Consider the following 21,657-nt stretch of genomic DNA (forward strand, 5'->3'; position numbering starts at 1 on the left):
CAAATTTTTCACGAAAACTGTGCTTCGTTTATCTAGTTAACTTATTTAAGCACTAAAAATAACATATTCCTAGCAAAGTTATTGTACTTAAAAGAATGTCAATCATTTATTTTCGAACAATATTATTTTTATAATTTTATTTACTACAATTTCACAAGTAATAATTTAGTTAACCAAGCCAATTCATTATCAAATTTATAGAGGATAAAAAATGTATACGTATGTCTCATTTAATATTGTGTTGAGCTCTTGGGATTAATATGACTAAGATGCAGGCGACTGAAAAAAAAGTGTGATGAAATAGAAAACTCAAAAATTTTAAAGGTTGTAGTTAATCAAATAATTACCAAGAAGCAAAACTGTCAGTATCATTAAAGCAACTGTGCATCCATTTTGTAGTAATATGGGAAATAAAAGGTTTCCAATTAGTGATCCAATGCGACCGAGCATCATAGTTAAACTTACTGCCATGGTTCTGTAAAATTTTTTGAAAAAATATAAACCAGTATTTTAACTAAGTTGGTTACAATAAAAAACGTTGTTACCTGATGTTTGTTGGAAAAAGATTGACAACAGCACTAAGAACTAAGTTTAGAGATGCGCTTAAGCATCCAACAAACAAACTTATGCACGTTAGTGTAACGTACACGTTATTCGACCAATTTAATGATACAGCCACGCAAGAAGAAATGAAGTAACATATTACTACGTAAACAGATAACCACAATATATAATTAAAGTAATTTTGTGTGTTGCATTTGAAATAAAGTTAAATCTTACATAAGAGGTACTTATTATTTATACTTCCAACAAAAATTCCCAAAAAGAAAGTAAATAACAATGATGATGCTGATATTATGATTGTATTTAAATATACGTTATTACTGACAGGATACTGAAAAAAGTAGGTCTTAGATGATCATACTTGTAAATACTTATTAAAATTATAATTTACCGTACTACAGGGGCTCAGCTTGCTGTTATTATTAATGCCTTCTGGTAAACCAGTTTCTCTGAGAGTAAAAGTGAAATTATCAATAACACTGCAAAAAGGAAGTTGTGGTGCAGAGCCATCTGGTTTTGTTGATTCTTGGGCAATAATAGCAAACAGTTGTGGTTGCCACAGTCGAATAGTGTTTGTACTATAAAAACATAAATATTTTTTTCAATACGTAAAATTTTTATTATAAAAATATCGTCTTACTTCACTAATAATTTGATGCAAATATGTGACAATTATGTTAAATCATATAAATTTATTAATTCTTAATATAAATCTAGTATAATTAATATGTTGCATTATTGAACGACAAAGTTCTTTATTTTTGGGATGGAGACGTTTTTATCACTCATTATATTATGGACTTAATAATCCCCAGTTCATTTTACTAAAGATGCATTTATAATAACATTTTTAACAATTGTCTTTTAATGTTAGGACGTGAGCTACAGTCACATATAAGTACGATATAACTAGTTATAATATTTTTATTTATACATTCGTCATGTAACAATAGTATTTCTCAGATTCCTTTATAGTTAAAAAAAATATTTAATTTTAAGATTTTCTTGCAAGACCAAAATATGTTAACAATTGATCTTAATAAATATGTTGAATGATCGTTTTAATAGTAGCAGTAATGAAAAATAAGTTACTAGCTCTATATAAGCTTTAAATCACTTAAGTTAATTGGTCACTGCAATTTAATATTATTTTTTAATTGAAATGTGAAAGATGAAACATAAAGTTATCGGATAGTTTTTTAATTATCCAATAATTTCAGCCTAACATCATTTTTTTAATCAGGTTGGGATCAGCAAAGGCCACTTTAATAGTACTACACTTCATAACATTTACTATCTCAATACTTGCAATAAAAAGTTATTTTGTAACATTTCAATAATTAATTCATCCAATTAACGTACGAACGTACTTATCTCTTGACGTTATTTCACTTTTTTATCATAACGATGTAACTAATATATAGTTTAAACAATCGTTAATGTATATCATTCAGAAAAAATAATTAGAATATAAAATAGTATATTTCTTACCTAGGGCGGAAAGTACAACTTGCGCGCCCGAAGGGCGCAGTTGTTGTATGTTTCTGCCTGTGGTAAGAACGACATTTTTTGTATCGAGGGCGGAAAGTGCAACTTTCCGCCTGTGGGAACACTTTTCGCCCGCCAATTACTTTCCACCCTAGGGCGGGAAAAAATTTTGGGCCCCGCAGGGCCACAATATTTCTTCCCACCCGTTGGCGGAAAGTAATTGGTGGGCGGAAAGTGTGCCCTAGGGCGGAAAGGACTCCACCTGAGGAACGAAAAGACTAATTTATGCTTGAGACATGTGAAAATTGTGAGCTTGAACTTTAACCAAAATCTTTTCTTATATCACCGCATTGATTTTTATGACATTGGGTGTAGTAAATAGATCCCTCTTTTATGAATTCTGAGATATTGTGGTTTTTAATATAATTGTGTGAGAGTACTTACCTTACTCTTCGCAAACATTCTCTGATTTAACAACCAATTTATACAAAAAAAGTCTTAATAAACAAAACTATAACAAATCAGCCTACGTATTACACCAACACCCTACGAAGGACGAATTTAACATATTGCTATCAAGCCATTATTTGTAAGCCAAATATTAAAAAAAAATTAAGATAAAAAACACAACAAGTCAACTGATTTAAAGGCAGAGTTTACTTGAAGTAAAAGTAAACAACGCCTTTAAGAGTCTTATTAGAATTTCAAAAAACACAGAAACAAATCAATTATTTTAAAAAGAAGCTTACACTTTAATCATTATAAATACGCTAAAGCTTTATTTGATTATCTAGTAAACTAATTTTCTGCAATCCACCTTTATTAAAATCCAAATTTTCAGTTACTGCTTATAATGTCTAAAAGTTTTGAAGGATTTGAGATTTTAAAGGTGATTTTAGAGGCAATAACTTACTTTAAAAAAAACTAGCTACTGTACATTATAATATTGTACATGAACAACGGTTTTTATCAAATTTATTTAAAAACTTGTTGACTGTTTTACTTTTTGCTTAAAACATTGAAGCAAATGTATTCGTTTTCTATCATTAAACTGAATATTTTTAATATGGAGCTTTTGGCAGCCGAAAAAAATTCTTGACGGCACCTCACAAAAGTTGCTACTGTCAAACATAGGCGCAGGAATCCACAATTCTATGTTTCTCTTGAGCAAAATGTATATTGACTGCTTTATCTAGGAGAGCATAGAAAGACGAACTTGAAAGACTAGAAGCCACACAGTCCATCCCTGGAGCTAATGTGATCAGCTTCGATGTACTGTAGAACTTTCTGCAGCAAGGCTGTCACTCTCCCTTATCAATGGCCACCTCCTCTTGTCCTGCTAGCCACGCAACGCATGATTCAGCTCCAGCCCTAACACCAACCTCAGCAGGTCATCGTTACCGATCACTTGCGACCCGTGTGAACAGCCTGACTTGTCCCATCTGCCAACTACAACACTACGTTGGGCACTGTTATCGCTTTTAAAAAATGACCACGGTAGCTTGGAGTAAGCTCGTCACGTGGGCCAAGAAGTCCACCACAGAACACATTTTCAGGTTAAATTAATTTTAGCTTTTCTGTCTTTAACCAATTCTGTAGAAAAAAAGACTACTTTTTTAAAAAGTTGATCCCACGATTTTTTGTACACAATTCAAAGCCCTTACCTACTTTGCTGTAAGCGGTCCTGATATTAGAAATTTAATAACCTTTATTTATAGTACGTTCTGTAACAAACTTTGAATGTAACTATTTGTTTACTGTTAATCAGTTAACTTACTTCTATTAATAGATAAATTACGCAGTATTTTAACTGATATTTTTACTAAATAGATTGCTTCAAAAACCTAACAACACATATACTCCAGCTAAATATATTTCCAAAGTACAACTAAATACATATTTCTTGTGCATTTGTTTCTTTTACAATAAATAAATACTTTTTAATGCAATTTTTTTATTTGAAGAAAAAACTTTTTTAATATTAAAAAAAACTTTTTTGTATATTGTAAATAGAATAAATAATTTAAATGCGTTTTATTCTTTTATAGTTTTTTAATTTCTGATTAAAGTAATTCCTAGACTTAAGGACATTTATCACATTTTGCAAGGAAAAAGTTCAGAGAAGTAAAAGGAGCACCAGTAATTGTAGGAGCGCTAGAAACTATTGCTTATATGGAAGTACTTTCGTACACGCTCTCACACACACTTGTTTCTCTTTCTAATGTGTTATTAAAAAATAGATTTCTGGGATGTATTTAAAAATAAAATTTAATTATGTAAAAGTAATCTTTTATACAAACTAGAATTAAAAGATTTCTATAAATGAAACACATTCAATCTCACGTGGTTTATCAATAAGGTATCATGTTGTATTGCATTTTTTTTTTTTTTTTTTTTAATAGAACATTCAAAAAAAGGTTTAGTTAAACAATTAGAAACCTTATTGAGTATTTCTTATGCCATTTTGAGTATTCGTTTGATGTTTGAATAGTACCTGTCAAAAAGATCTATGTGTCATGAACGTTCTGAAGAGACATTCCCTGGCATGTAATGTGATACTACTTAATTGAAAAAAAGGTACTACTGTAAAATCTTCCTTTTGCAATTTCAAGATGCAGTTATATTTTAAGTATTAAATAAGAACATGGAACAAGATGTGTAAGTGTATGTGACAAATGCGAAAGTGACGTTAGGATATCATTAGCGCAGACCGTAGGAATTTATTTTGAAATTATAAGAAGAGTTGATAAAAGCTTACAGTCTTTTATGACATATTATTGCTATAATATATTGATTAAAATAAGTCATTAATGGCATGATAAAATACATGTTTCAATCACATGAAATCAAATGTAGGATAACGATTTTCGACAAATATTGCACCACTTTCGTACACAACATCGTTTTACAGAACGTACGTTTGGAATAATCATATTGACTACGCGATTATTTTATAGAAGTATAACTTCATACTTTGTATATATACATATATATATATATATATATATATATATATATATATATATATATACAAATGTATGTATGTATACATATATTTTAGTTTTTTTAAATCACAGTTTTTAGTCATTTTTAAAAAATTTTTTTACGACGGCAAAATATTCATAGATTTATAATTTTAATTTTTACATATTTTTTCTACCGTGATAAGCTAATATTTAGTTAAAGGACTTCATTAAGGTAACATATTTATTAATTACACTGGTTTCTATTATTAGTTGTTGTAACCTGAGTGATTTTCTCGTTACTGATTACTTCACATTTAAATGATAATAGGCTACCATTTCTGGCCAAGTTTACTCCCAGTGGCATCTGTGATGCTAATTAAGCATATTTCTATCAGCCAGAAAATGTTCTTTGGCTTAGTTTTTTATGTTTGCATTGGACTACGTCTATTAGCTTAATTACTGTTACTAATTTGTTATCAGGCTCCATTCTCTATTATTTTTTCTGCTATGCCTTCAAACTTCATTATATTATGAAAAACCTGCTCATAATTGACAAATTTTTAATCCTTATTCGCTCCTTCAGATATTCTGTCATATCAGTTGTGTCCATCAACTCTGATTGCATTAACCTTAATATCTTTTTCTTATTCACTTTTGTTATTTCTCCTTGAAGTGCTTACACTGTTTTCACCTGGCTATTGTCACTCTTTTGGCCAACTAGTACCTTAAATACTGTTTCCACTCTTTCTAAAGCCCTTAGGACTGTATAAGTAGATCATTTTACCTGCCTTTTATACTAAATTCTCTTTTTTATGGTCACTCAAAATTTCCACGGTGTTTGCCTGCTTGCTCCTCAAAATGCGTCTGTTCTTAGACCAATTGATTTCAATCTACGTACCATTTTACTTCTAAAGAAGACATGACTTGTTGGATCAGACCCAGATTCTGTACTGATGTCCCACGATATTTCAAAATCCATTTTACTTTTCCTAGCTGTTTTCATAGCCAGTACGGTTCCAGCCCTAAAACGTACTATACACACTCCTATGTATTTCTGTTTTCTTCTTTTTTCATCCTAAAGTTAAAAAGTCACGATTTTTTATTATATCTGACACTGAAAAATATGAAGAGCAGTGTTTTTTCAATTTACGCAAGTATTATATCAACTTAACACTGTTTTGCCAACTTCACCCCCAGTTTTAGTAACTACTTACACTAAGGATGGAACGCCGTACTCTTACCCCTCATGGAGTAATAAACTATAAATGACAACAATCAAAAGTTTTTATTATATAATAAATTTTTTAAGTACATTACCATCGTTTTATGCGATGCAAATTGAAAAATTTTATTGTACTGAAAAAAAAAAAATTAAAGTATGACTCCAACGGCAATGCTGTCCAATGGTCTTTATTTATTTATTCAAGCAACGTTTCGGCCACTTTAGAATGAGGCCCTTTTCAAGCACTATAAATTTCGTACAAATCATGACAAAATTAATAAAAAGGTAAACAATTATACAATTGCTCGTAGTTTAAAACACTAAAACTTACAATTATATCACAGTATACAGGCATAACGTGATCGCTTACATTTGTCGACATCTTAGTTAATTGACTGTAGCCTGTAAGCGACTCGAACATACTAACAAAAATTAATTTCTATACCGAGGACAGGTATCTATGAGGCAGGACCAATACCAATACATACATGTGAAAGAGTTAAAATGGTTAATGTATGAATTAGAGAAGGCGTGACCTATATGAAATGATATTTTTGAATAAAATTTATTTAGTTATTATGCTGTTATCTGCGACTAGTGTAAATTACTTTTGATAAATTCTTTAAAAATTGGTAATAAATTTTGTGTATCAAATTGTCTATTCAAGTTATGGATATTTCTACTTATGTGTATCATTTCTGATACCTTACGCCTACTCCTTACATTTTCAACATCTAAAATCTGTACATTACTATATTCAAAATCTTTATTATGTCCTGAATCTTTCACATGGTAATACAATGCAGATCTGTCATCTTTTTTCTTAACATCTCTTATGTGTTCACCAACTCGTGTTTGCAGAGTTCTACTTGATTGACCTATGTAATACCAATGACAATCTAGACAATTAATTTTATACACTATATTTGGTTTGTAATGTGGTTCTATTTTGTCTTTACCTAAGTGATTATTTATGTTAATCTTATTAATGATTTTAAAAATGACGTTAATATTGTACTTTTTTGAAATCTTCTTTATCTCATATTCAGAGTCTTTTGAAAACGGTAAGACAATATAGTCATTATATGGGGTTATGCTATGATTTTTATAACTATCTTTTTTATTTAATATGTTTAGTCTTTTTTTAATGTATGTATCAATAAATTTTAATGGATAGTTATTGGCTTTTAATAATTTTTTGATTACCTCAAAATTTTCTTTATGGAACTTATTATTAGACAGTTTTATATTTTTATCTACTAAATTAAAAACTATTCCAATTTTTTGTTGTAAGGGGTTGTGTGATTTAAAATTAAGATATTGTCCTGAATGACTTGGTTTTCTATACACCGTCTCCATTCACCTGAAATGCCCAAAATATGTATAAGCGTATATTTATGTATTCATTTAGGTACGACTTTTACTTATTATGCTCTACTTTATGCAGCTCTCGTCATTTTATACTATCTTTTTTCTTCTTAATTTTTTTTTTTTTTTTTCTTTGATGTGCGTACTTTTGCAAGGAAAAAAGAATCTATTGCTCTATAGTAAAGATCTCTATATCCCTACGCATTATGCTACAACGTTATATATTTTGAATTTTTCCTTTATTTTCCCTTTCTCTTCAGTGACTTACCTAAGGTACAGGAAGACTTGTACGAGAGTACGCTTCTGGGTTAACTTTTTTTTAATGTTGCTGGTAAATCAGTATATTCTACGCTGCTTTTCTTACTCAATCTCTTCAACTTCCTTACTAATACACATGGCTGGCTTTGGAAAATTTTTGACACACCTTAATGAGTTTATTAAGGTACCTTTGGATAACTAGCCACCCATGAAATTTATTGTTTTTAGTCGTAGGCAGTGCTGGTTGTTCTTACAGGCCTGCCACCAAGAGGTGGTAGTGTATGCCATTTCAGGCTGTAAAAATGAAAGAAAGATATCTATACACTTCTATTTATTGTATGCTGTGTTTATTGACTTGTACATTAGGCGATTATACGTGCGCAAAAAGGTTTCTGCTACAGGATGGCCTACAGTGTTGCCAAATCAAGAAGAAATCGCAAAAATTCGTGGCTTACTAGAGTTAAAGCCCAAAAAAAATTTGGAGTTAATTTTGTTGCTTTTGTTATGCTCTACAAGAAATCAAAATCCTTGGCTGTGTATAGAAGCGCTATATATACGTATATGTACAGAACGTCAACATGCAAATTATTGATAAAATTTCAGTTTTTTCTTGAAATTTTTACGAACTTTTATTTATCAAAAATAGATTTTAATGGAGTTTGAAAAAAAAAAAAAAATTATCACTACAAATTTTTAATGAGTCTTACTGCCAAATAGAAAATTTGAATTTATGGGTATCTCGTTTTTTTGAAGAAAGAACGTTTCCTTTAAAATTTGTCAGCAAATTTGAATTAAACTGTATCCATTTTTAATGTAGGCTAAATACAATAGAAAGTTGAATTACTGAAAATTTTTTGAAAATTTTTGCAGCCAAACTTGGATACTTTTAAAGAAATGACGTTGTTTCTCAATATAGTATTATTAATTAGACACAAATAGTCAAAATTTTTAAGAGAGAATGCAAAATTAATAAAAGTTTTTTTATTGTTCATTTTTTATTGGCTTATGAAGCTAAAAATTTTTGAAAAATGCACAGTGATAGTAGGTAATACTATTTGTTATTCACATCAAAAGTATTTTACTATTTAAATATTAAACTATTTAAATTCTCTAAGCCATTTAAAAAAAAAGTCTTTCGTTTAAGAAAACGAGACAATTAGCAGTTCAACATGAGAATTTGGCATCAAAAATTATTAAAAAACGTTTCAAAATGTTTCTTAGCACTATCTGTAACCTGTATTAAATGAAATTTATTATTTTATTTAAAATTTGTTACATTATCTCAAAAAAATCTTTTGTTAAGACGAATTATATTATTAGCAGTTCAAAATAAGAATTTAGGTTAAAAAATTGTCAAAAAACTGACAGTTTGCTCACTTGATTCTATGTTCAACATCCATCAAGAATTATTACTGTGCAGAAGAAATTTGCTGTAATATCTTGAAAAAAATGTCTTTTCTACGAAAAAAACAAGATATTTAGCTGTTAAAAATTTTAATTAGGCGTTAGAATTATTAAAAACTGACAATTATGAGTTTTCTTATTATTTTTAATTTCTATCTGAATTATTTTAATTATAAGATAATGCGCGAAGAAATCAAAGTGAAATTAAAAGTATAGCAACAATTCGTATGTTAACGTCCTATACATATATACCGTTTAGATACACAGGCAAGGGACCTGGTTTCTTGTAGAGCATAAAAAAACAAAAGATCCAAGCTACAAAACAACTTTTTTAAGCTTCAATTTCAGTGATGTATGAATTTTAACACATTTTTCTTCATTTGGTTACATAGTGCGGCTTCCTGACCAAAACATTTTAGTGCTCAATGCGTTGACAGCACTTTTACCCGTTTCCTGTGGACACAATGGTTCAGAAACTTATTTTTTTGCTTTTGCCAAATGTGTGCCTTTGATTCTTTATCCTTCTTTATTTGTAGTTAAGTAATTTTTTTTCGTATTTTTTTATCCCAGGTTCAAATTTAGTTTTAACTCTATTCAGTGTATATATATATATATATATATATATATATATATATATATATATATATATATATATACAGACATAAAAACTATGAACTAATATATATATATATCTAAATAGCTGCATCTAAATAGCTTAAATAGCTGCATCAGTGCTAGCTATTTAAATCAACGTTATGGTAGCGTTATTAAATAATGCCAATAAAAATCGTACAAACTAATACTTAAACTACTACTAGCTATCGATATCGATGTTCCGTATAGCATATTATCTAGCACTATCAGTAGCAGCGTTATGTCAGCTTATGCATGCTATTTAAAGTTTTAGAGCATGATGTACGCCAGTGCATCAAAACTTAGGCTGCCATCACATGAAGTGCAGTAGAACTCCGCAATAGACCGTCCGCAATAGAAGAAACCAATTAGTAATATTGCGGATTTTCTTATACAATGATTTTTGTTATAATCTCGCTAATGAGTTACCGAATATTATTCTTTCTGAGAAAAAATACACTCCGAGAAATTAACTTTTCTTCAGCCCCCTCAAGATCACTCGAACCAACTAAAGTCCCCTTAAGTCCTTTTAAGTCATCTTAAGCCTGCTGAAGTTCCCTTAAGTTCTTTCAAGCCTTCTCAAATCCCCTAAAGTCTCCTTAAGTCCCCTAAAGTCTCTTAACGTCTTTCAAAGTTCCCTTCGGTCCTTTCAAGTCCCCTGAACTGCTCTGAAGTCTTCTTCAGTTTTCTTAAGTCCCCTGAAGTCCTCTCAAATCCCTGGAAGTCCTTGCAAGTCTCTAAGAGCTCTCAATGGTCCTTTTAATTTTCCCGAAATCCCCTTAAGTATTTTCATGTCCACTAAAGACCTTGTAAGTCCAAGTCCACGTAAGTCCCGCTAAATCCTCCAAAGGCCCATAGACTCTTTCATAACCTCTAAGTTTTTTCAAGTCCCCTTAAATCCCCTTTAGTCTTTCCAAGTCCCACAAAGTCCTCTTAAATCCCCCAAAGTCTCTTTAAGTCCTCTCGAGTCCCGCAAAGTTTTTTCAAATCCCCCGAAGTCTTCGCAAGTCCTTCAGAGCTCCTAATGGTCCTCTCAAGTCCCCTCAAATCACGTTCAGTCTTTTGAAGTCCACTAAAGACCCTATAAGTCCACATGAGTTTCTGAAGATCTCCCAAAGGCCTCATAAACTGTTTCATATCTCCCGAAGTCCTATCTAGTCCCCTTAAGTCCTATTTAGTCCTTTCAAGTTCCCCAAAGTCCGCTCAAATCCCCCAAATATTTTTTAAGTCCTCTCAAGTCTCCTGGAGTCCTCTCAAATCCCCCAAAGTCTCCTTAAGTTCTATTTAGTTGTCCAAAGTCCCCTCGTGTACACTCCAGTACCTTAAAGTCTTTTTAAATCCTCTTGAGTTCTCTCAAGTCCATTATCACTTCTCATATCGTCTTAAGTTTTCTGAAGACTCCTTAAATTGACCAAAGTCCCTTTAGGTTCTTTCAAGTCTTCCTGAGTAGTCTTTAGTACCCCGAAGTTTCCTTAAGTCTCCTTAAGTTCTTTATAGTCCCTTAAAGCTCCTAATGGTCCTTCTAAGTCAACCAAAGTCCCCTTAAGTCTTCTTAAGTCAATTGAAGTTTCTATAAGTGCACATAGGTCCTTTAAAATTTCGCAAATTCCCCATAAACTTTTTAGTTTCCCAAAGTCCTCTTAAGTCTCCTTAAGCCTCCTTTAGTCCTCCAAAGCTCCCTCAAGTCTTTTTTAGTCTTTTGAAGTCCTCTCATGTACCTTCCAGTCCCTGTCAGTTTCCTTGAGTCTTTTAAAGTTCTCTGTTGTGTCTGAAAGTCCTCTTAAGTCTTTTAAAGTCCACTTTGATTCCTTAAATCCTCCTTAGTCCTAAAGCTCTCTTAAGTCTTTTTAACTCCTCCAAGTCTCCTTCGATACCCCCGAGTCCTTTCAAGTCTCTTTATTTTCTTCAAGTTCTCTCAGGTCACTCGAATTTCATTAATATCCTATCATATTTCACAAAGACTCATTAAATTCTCTTAATCCCCCCTAAGTATTGCAAAGTCCCTTTAACATTTTTCTTCCAAAGTTCCCTTCAGAAACCTTCAGTCCCCAAAAGTCTCTTAACGTCTTTCAAGGTCCCCTTCAGTCCTTTAAAGTCTCCCGAAGTCTTTTCAAAAACCCTTAAGATCCTAAAGGCCCCCAAAGTCTCTTCAAGTCCCATTGAATCTCTTCAAGCCTCCTTCTATCCTTCGGGTTCTCTTAATTTCCTTAAAGTCCCTTAATATATATCTTCACGTTCCTGAAAGATTCCTTAAATCCTCCTTAGTCCCTTTAAGTCTCCTAAAGTCTCCTTGAATACCCTAAAGTACCCCGAAGTCATCAAAGTACCTCTTAAGCTTTTTTAAAGACCTCAAAAGTTTCCCAAAGTCTCTTTCAGTACCTTCAAGTCTCGTGAAGACTCTTTCAATCTGCCAAACACTCTTCTAAGTCCTTTTAAGTTCTCCAAAGTCTCTTTGAGTCCTTTTTAGTCGTCTGAAGTCTCCTTTATTTCCTTCAAGTCTTCTATAAGCCCTATTTAGTCTCATCGCCTTATCGCAAGTCCTCTCAAGTCCTCTTAAGACAAATAAGTCTAAAAAAGTCTCAGATGAATCCCAATGAAGTCTTTAGAAGTCTTAAGTTTAACGAAACTCTTCAATTTCTTTTATAAGTTTCCAAGTCTTAAAAAAGAATGTCATACTACTTCTCTAAAAGATCAATAAGCTCTTGTTATGTAAGTACACTGTATTGAGAAAAATATTCTACTATTAAACATAAATAATTCGATATCATAATAATAAGTTATTTTTAAAAAATATAAGTTGTTTTGTGTCATCATTTTATTATTATTTCCATAATTTGTACATACACTGTTCGAAGTAGCCACCTTTATTATCTATGCAGCATTGTACCTGACGTTAAAAATAAGTAATTACTGCTCAAACCATTTCCAAAGTAATATTGTCTATTACACCTTGAATGCGCTATTCTAGATAATCAGCGTCCCTTATTTCTACACCGAGAATCCAGTCCTTGACAGCCCCCCACAGGAAAAAGTCAAGAGGATTCAGATCAGGTGATCGTGCAGGCCAATGGATTTCTCCTACATACGTAGCTAGGATGAAAGCGTGAATGGATTAGAAAGAGGTAGATGTAACCAAAAGTGTTGTGTAGCATTTTAAATAAATAATTAAATTGTATCTTTAAGATGTTTTTAAGAAGAACAAATCACTATGCCTCGCATGTTAAGCACGACCAATAATTTACATAGGGCCAGAGCAATGAGTATTACTTTAATAGTAGCATTTCATTTGAATATTATACTAGTATAATATTTAACTCAATTTTAATACCAATATGCTCACTTTGAAATGAAAACTAATAAACGCTTTTTTATTCATTTTATCCATTTATTTTTGATATTAAGTGTAGTAGAATAACACTTTCAATAAAACAAGTTCTGCTGATTGACTTGTTAAGAGGGCACTGTAGAGAAAAACTTCTCAACAAAAGTCGTATTTTTTTAAGCTCTACAACTTTAGTGTTTAACACTTTCTTATAAAATTAAAACTTATTTCTACTGTTAGGTGATGACTTGAGTAAATTAATAAATTTTTATTTTTATTCTACTTTTTCTATTTTATCCTGTTATATTTCATTCCCAATGATTAAATTTTAAGACTCTTTACAGAGTCATACTCAACGAGAATCGTCGCCTAACAAAGCTGACTGTGTACTTCGTGGCTCTTGGAAGTGTCAAGTGGCAACCAAAGCGAGCCATGAAGCCTAAACACATGAAGTCAGCAAGTACCGGCCCCATAGCAAGCAAGACGAAGAAGTTTAAACTAAAACTTCGTGCAAGTTGCATTTCTTTGCGTGGCGTTTTAGTTTGTAGCCCGCTGCCGCTCATCAAGTGCAGACGTAATAACTAATTTTATAAGATTAACCAGACGTTCCGTCTATTTCTTTCTTTTCTGTTTTCTTTTATATGTATACTAGTAACATAAAAAAAAGTGACATGAAACTAATTGGAAAAGAAATTTAAATTATCATAAAATAACAAAAAACAAATAAATAAATATTAAAATAAATAATTATAAATCAACGGAAAGAGGAAGTGCAGGTCATCTGGAATAATAAGTAGTGGAAAGAAAGGTAACTTAATCTGGATATTATATTCAACACTCTACTTCTTCCTTCCTTTTAATTTTTCTTAAACAAACAAATAGTTGGACTATCTGCTGTCCCGCAGCCTGTAAAGGAGCGTGAGACTGTAGTCCACAGTTTTTAGTTTTTGATTTAAAGCTGAAAACAAATTTAAATGACATTAAACGTTATTCAACAAAATTGGTAGCAAAGCGTGGTTTATGGTCTCTAGCTATTCGTTTGTTTATAATATAATTTCTTATTACTATTTTTCTCTTAAGAAGCACCAAACACCACTTAATGAAGCATGTTAATGAATTACGCGTAATACCCCATATAGTACACTGTGCACGGACGCGTATTTGCTGTGTTTTTGCGGATAGCATGGTATATGCGATATTTCGTTAGAACTTAAGTAAGTAAATAAATAAATTAAGTAAATAAAGAAAATAATAAATATAATACTACATTAATAAATGAACGAAAAAATAAATCAGAGTTAACTGTCGTTAAAATAACAAAAAATAAATAAACAATAAGATAGCAATGGGTTTTAAATGATAATAGAAAAATAAGAAAATAGTGACCTCTTATGCTTCACGCTTACAAGACAGAACAAATACACTGTTCCTACCCTGAATCTGCTAACCAGAGCGGTTCATCTCCATTAGTCCTGCTGAAATAGCAGACACTCTTTACCCTAGATCTGCTACTTCAAGTGATCTATCAAAATAACAAATACATACACACAGACACATTTGCACGTAATAGTGTAAGTAGAAGAAGAATTCTTAAAAAACGGAGTAAAGATTTCATATAATTAATGATTTTACTTATATACCCACGATTGTTTATAAAATAATATTTCATGAAACCGCCAACGAATAATTTTGCGAGTAATGAAAAAGGTAAGAGAAGTGGTAGGAAATTGTTTATGCAGGAGCTTATAAAAGAGAAAAACGTTCTAGAAAAAAAATGAGATTTTATTAATAATCAGTTACAAAATCACTATAACTGTGAAACTTTAAACAGTAATTTATCAAAAAACAAAAAAATTGGAAAACAAGTAGTAAGTACGTTTCAGAAAAATAATTTTAATAATTCAGAAATTAATGTTGAACGGAAATGCGATAATTCTAAAATTTAATTAAATACACAATTTGATGAATTAACTGCTTTCGCGAAAAAAACAGTTTCTTAAAGGCGCTCTAAAACATATAAACGCATAGGCAGAAGATTACTCATACACATACGGATATATAAAAAAATTGTTAATACGGTATTTAAACCGTGACCGTCGAGCCCATTCTTGCTTAAACAGGAAAAAGTGTTAAGTTAAGTCGGATACTATCATACAGAAAGAGCCCTTCAATATTACACCGCGCACTAGCTGATGCTCGCGTAGCAATTTGTATATATAGCTACACGTACCACATTAGAAATCCCTGCGCCGTATACTCCCTTGCTTAAAGCAGATGATATCATATCAGCGCGCTCAATTACATTCTCTCACTTTAGTTTTTGGGCATATACATAGTACACTTATCGTATACCTATAAGAATTAAAGCAAACTTATTACACTTGCATGCGTTAAACAAACGCTCACATTAAAGACATACGCATCCACACACGAATAGATACACAGACACACATATATATATATATATATATATACACAATTATTTTCTTATAACTTATGTCTTCTGCGATATATGTCAAGGATTTAATAGAATATTTTTCTAAATCAAAAAAACGAAACAAAATAGTAGTATAATTTTTTTTGTTAGTATTACACACATGAGGATAAAAAAAATAATAATAAAATAAAAAAAGTTTAAAAAAATGGAAAAAAAAAAAAAAAAAAACCGCACGTAAGAGATTATACAACTAAGAAAATGGTCGATGGAAACGATAATGCCGATATCACAGTAGCCTAAGCGCTGATGGAGTCTCTCAATGCCAACTTCTCATTTTAGCATGCGATAAAATCCATCCCTATATTCGATGGGAAAAATATTCCACTGAAGGATTATATACAAGATGTTAGAAAAAGAGGAAGCTGGGTCAGAGATGATCAAAAAGATTTTTTAAAAGAGCAAAATTGCAGAATCAACGAGGTGCCGTACGCATAAGCGTAAGTGGCCAAGATTTTAAAAACCTCAAAGCATTTATAACCCATTTAAAAAAAATATATACAACAGAAAAAACTGTTGCTTACTATCAAACTCAGCTACAGAAAGGGCACCAACGACAAGGCCAATCGGTTAATGAATATTATGATTATGTAAACCTACTGCTAAGTGCTGCTGAAAAAGCCTTGGTGAAAGATAAGGCAAAACATGCAACGCACATGTGATGACCCCTATAAAAGACATGGCGTTAGACATGTTTATAAAAGGACTAGCACCTATGATAAGCCAGCAGGTAGATGCGAAAAAACCTGCTTCTTTAGCTGACGCCTTCGATTACGCGTTGAGATTAAAGAGCCGAATAAAAGCGGGTATAATTTCGGATACGCGATATCAAGAACTACCTCGTAGTGACTTCAGAAATAATTTAAAAAACTCATATAACAGCAAAATAGGTATCCCGATCAGCTATTCTCATCACATCAAGTGGCACAAGTTAATGAACAACAGATCGACAATGAGAATAATCACGCTGATAGGCAGTATAATAATTATCAAAATTATAAAAGACAATATAAACAACACAATAATGGACAGAGTAACTGTAAAAATTATCAGAATCAGAAAAAAAATTGAAATTTTTTAAATCAGTCAAGAAACTCTAATTATTATCAGAATAATTCTGAATGATATGAGAACGAAAATCCTAATGATTATTACACTCAAATGAATGCTAATTTTAACTATGGTAATAATCAAGGATACCGAGGCAGAGGTCGGAATTTTAATAGGTACCCCCGAAATAATAATTATAATAGTTATGATCAACAAAGTTTTAATCCAAACTATCAGAATAAAAACTTTCAAAATTAATACCAACCAGGAGGCGACCGTTTGCCGCATCATTTTAACTCTCAGGTGGCTCACCCCAATCGTAGTTCGGAGATGAGCCCCCAAGGACAGAATTCAACCCCTACACCGAATGTTTCAGCGCAAGTAATAAAAGAAGCAACATAATTAAAACCCTATACATTAGTACCAGCCAGGGACTTGGCGTAGACGACGAGCCTACAAGCATAAGGTTATCAATCCCAGAAGGGAGAAATCACTTTATAACACTCATGCTCGATAACGGCGCTGCCACAAATCTGATTAAATAAGATCAGTTGCACTCATATTCACGAGTAGAGACTAGTAAAATTATTAACCTTACTGGAATCGCACCTCACCTTGTTTTAACTAAAGAAACAACGTATATGACCATACAAGGAAAACCTACAATTTTTCATGCGATCCCTAACGATTTTTCGATCAAAGATGGCAGTTTATTGGGTCGAAACTTTTATAAGGAACAACAATCCACATTTTTATATTGTCATGATGCTATAGTACTAGATAATGACATAATGAACCCCAGCCCTTTTTAAAAACTCTTGAGAAAATAGAGCAATTGGAAAGAGATAAAAAAAATCAAAAAATCATAAAACTCAAAAAATAAGCACAGGAAAATCGAATTTCGGCTACAACCCTTGATACTAACAAAGAGACGAAATGCCTTGAAGATAAAATTAATCAACAGAAATTTTATGATGAATACATTGTAGGCCCTCCCGAAAGTTTAAATATATCTAAATACAAAAACTTTGGAGACATAAAAGCTGATTTTCATTTTTGAGATGAGTTTGACAAATTGATCTTATCAGAAAAAGTTGAAAATCTTATGAAGGCCGCTGATAATAAAACTGATAAATGTGGGATGTACAGTGAAAATAATGAATTAGTCGACCAACCCCATGCCATTGAACAGAAAAAAATACTCCTAATGTAGAACATTGCCCTAATAAGGAACAAAAAAATACCAGTAAAGCAACTAAATATACGATTAAGGCTTGAATACGTCAAATAGTAATAATTAGTTCAATTAATACTAATTAACTGAAGGATTCTTACCACTAATAGATGTAGGGTATAATAACATATAATTAGGAGAAGGAATAGTAAAAAATGAGAACGGTCAATGTAATATTATGGCAATAAATACTAATAAGGATGATATTACGATTGAAATAGACTTAAGAGAAATTCTACCTTTTGAATACATTGCACCTGAATTTGATCTCAATACTAGCAGCGAACATGAGAGACCAATTGTTTAAAATAAACGAGATAGAATAAACGACCTAAAATGACTTGTGCGCACCGACCATTTAAATTTGGAACAACGAGACCAAATATATCAATTGATTTCTGAATTCCTAGAAATCCTCTTGTTACCAGGAGACACTTTACCTTATAATTACCTCGTCGCACACGAGATCCCGACAGAAAAAACATCCCTATTAACACCAAACAATATCGTAACCCACCAGTACATAGAAAAGTCTTAGAAGAACACGTAGCAAAAAAACTTAACGATGGAATAATCGAACCTTCTTCATCACCGTATAATTCACCTCTTTTGATTGTCCCTAAAAAACCTGATAGCCAGGGAAACTTAAGATGGAGGGTAGTAATTGATTTCCGAGAACTTAGTAAAAAGACCATTGGTAATGCATATCCATTGCCTAATATCGCAGATATTATAGACCAGTTGGGAGGAGCCTCATATTTTTTAGTTTTTAATTTGGCAAGTAAATTCCAACAAATTTCCATGGATGAACATGATAAGCATAAAACAGCATTAACGACACCGTATGGACATTACCAATATAGATGAATGCCCGAAGGCCTAAAAAACGCACCTGCCACGTTCCAATGACTAATATATCTTATATTAAGAGGCTTATTGAATGTTTAATTGCTAGTGTATTTAGATGATATTATTATTTACGCAAAAGACCTAGTAGATCACGAGCGTAACGTTAGGTTACTTTTTGATCAGTTAAGATCAGCGAATAAGGTACTCCAACCAGATAAGGTTGAATTACTGCGAAAAAAAGTATTATTTTTTGGGCATATAGTGAGTCAACGAGGGATTATACCAAACCCTCAAAAGATATAAACCGTTAGAGAATTTCCCCAACAAAAACTATGAAAAATATTAGACAATTTTTAGGACTAGCAGGATACTATAGACGCTTTAGTAAAGATTTTCTAAAAAAAGCTAAACCATTTTCAGATTTATTAAAAAAGAAAGAGAAATTTAAATGGACTGAAGGGCAAGAAAAGAGTTGTCAAATACTAAAGGATCACCTATGCCAAGAGCCTATTTTATAATTCCCCGACTTAAGTAAATCATTCAAGTTAACAACAAATGCATCTGACTATGCAATTGGAGCGGTATTAAGTCAAGGAAAAGATGGGTTTCACCATCCTGTCCTGTATCTTCTGCATAAAAAAATGGTTCTACTGGGTTTCTATGTAATGCATCAGCGTTGGTATTGACTCTTCCTGGTTTAAATTTAAAAGTGTATTCATAATCGGTGAATTTAAGCATCCAGCGCATCGAACGCTGACCTGGGTCTTTTCTTGTATGCATCCAATTAAATGGCTCATGATCGGCTACGAGAACAAATTTATATCCTAATTAATACGAACGAAAGTGATGCATTGCATATAGTGTGGCTAGACATTCCTTATCAGTCGTGGAATAATTTGTTTTCGGCTTTATTTAAAGTTCTTGAAAGGTAAGCGACAAGATGGTCAAACCCATCTTTTCCTTGACTAAATACCGCTTTAATTGCCTAGTCAGATGCATTTGTTGTTAACTTAAATGATTTACTCCTACGTGTTCCTCTAAGACTTTTCTATGTACTGGTGGGTGACGACATTGTTTAGTGTTGATAGGGATGTTTTTTCCCTTGGGATTTTCTGTGCAACGAGGTAAGTACAAGGTAAAGTGTCTCCTGGTAACAAGAAGATTTCTGAGAATTCAGAAATTAATTGATATATTTGGTCTCGTTGATCCAAGTTTAAATGACCGGTGCGCACAAGTCCTCTTAGGTCGTTTATTCTACCTCGTTTATTTTTAACAATTGGTCTCTCATGTTCGCTGGTAGTATAAGGATCAAATTCAGGTGCAATGTATTCAAAAGGTAGAATTTCTCTTGGGTCTATTTCAACCGTAATATCATCCTTATTAGTATTTATTGCCATAATATTACATAGACCGTTCTCATTTTTTACTATTCCTACTCCTAATTATATGTTTTCATACCCTACATCTATTTGTGGTAAGTATCCTTTAGTTAAATTAGTATTAATTAAACTAATTCTTACTATTTGACGTATTCAAGCCTTAATCGTATATTTAGCTGCTTTACTGGTATTTTTTTGTTCCTTATTAGGGCAATGTTCTACACTAGAAGTATTTTTATTATGTTCAATGGCATGGGGTTGGTCGACTAATTCATTATTTTCACTGTACATTCCACTTTTATCAGTTTTATTATCAGTGGCCTTCATAAGATTTTCACCTCTTTCTGATAAGATCAATTTGTCAAACTCATCTTGAAAATGAAAATCAGCTTTTATGTCTCCAAATTTTTTGTATTTAGGTATATTTAAACTATAGGGTGGGCCTACTATGTATTTGCCATAAAATTTTTGTTGGTTAATTTTATCCTCAAGGCATTCCGTCTCTTTGTTAGTATCAAGGGTTGTAGCTGAAATTTGATTTTCCTGTGCTTGTTTTTTGAGTTTTATGATTTTTTGATCTTTTTTATCTCTTTCCGATTGCTCTATTTCCTTAAGAGATTTTAAAAATGGGATGGGGCTTATTACATCATTATCTAGTACTATAGCATCATGACAATATAATAATGTGGCTTCTTTTTCCTTATAAAAGTTTCGACCCAATAAACTGCCATCTTTGATCAAAAAATCGTTAGGGATCACATAAAAAATTGTAGGTTTTCCTTGTATGGTCATATACGTTGTTCCTTTAGTTAAAACTAGGTGAGGTGTGATTCCAGTAAGGTTAATAATTTTACTAGTCTCTACTCGTTAATATGGGTGCAACTGATCTTATAAAATCAGATTTGTGGCAGCGCCGTTATCGAGCATGAGTGTTATAAAGTGATTTCTCCCTTCTGGGATTGATAACCTTATGCTTGTAGGCTCGTCGTCTACGCCAAGTCCCTGGCTGGTACTAATGTATAGGGTTTTAATTATGTTGCTTTTTTTATTACCTGCGCTGAAACATATGGTGTAGGGGTTAAATTCTGTCTTTAGGGGCTCATCTCCGGACTACGATTGGCGGGAGCTGCCTGAGAGTTAAAATGTTGTGGCAAACGGTCCCCTTCTGGTTGGTATTGATTTTGAAAGTTCTGATTCTGATAGTTAGGATTAAAACTTTGTTGATTATAACTTTTATAATTATTATTTCGGGGGTAGCTATTAAAATTCGGACCTGTGCCTCGGTATTCTTGATTATTACTATGATTAAAATTAGCATTCCTTTAAGTGTAATAATCATTTTTCGTTAGTATGCCGTTTAAAAATATTCTGATAATAGTTAGAGTTTCTCGATTGATTTCGAAAATTCCAATTTCTTCCCTGATTC

The 21,657-nt window shown here is 32.0% G+C and overlaps 1 protein-coding gene across 1 annotated transcript in view; it reads right to left on the reverse strand.

The window, feature by feature from the left end:
• Positions 1-206: 206 nt before the first annotated feature.
• Positions 207-21,657, reverse strand: part of LOC106645104 (uncharacterized) — a 368,821-nt gene continuing 347,370 nt past the window's right edge. Inside the window, exons 6-10 of the mRNA XM_089598080.1 lie at positions 956-1,142; positions 781-895; positions 546-705; positions 348-475; positions 207-279 (exon numbers count right to left, since the gene is read on the reverse strand). Coding sequence (XP_089454206.1) covers positions 227-279; positions 348-475; positions 546-705; positions 781-895; positions 956-1,142 — 643 coding nt within the window. The 3' untranslated portion in view covers positions 207-226. The remainder of the gene's footprint in view (positions 280-347; positions 476-545; positions 706-780; positions 896-955; positions 1,143-21,657) is intronic.

This window comes from Copidosoma floridanum, unplaced genomic scaffold (genome assembly GCF_036245765.1).
Source record: "Copidosoma floridanum isolate Cflo_tuat_1 unplaced genomic scaffold, Cflo_Japanese_pri ptg000005l, whole genome shotgun sequence".
Taxonomy (NCBI): Eukaryota; Metazoa; Arthropoda; class Insecta; order Hymenoptera; family Encyrtidae; genus Copidosoma; species Copidosoma floridanum.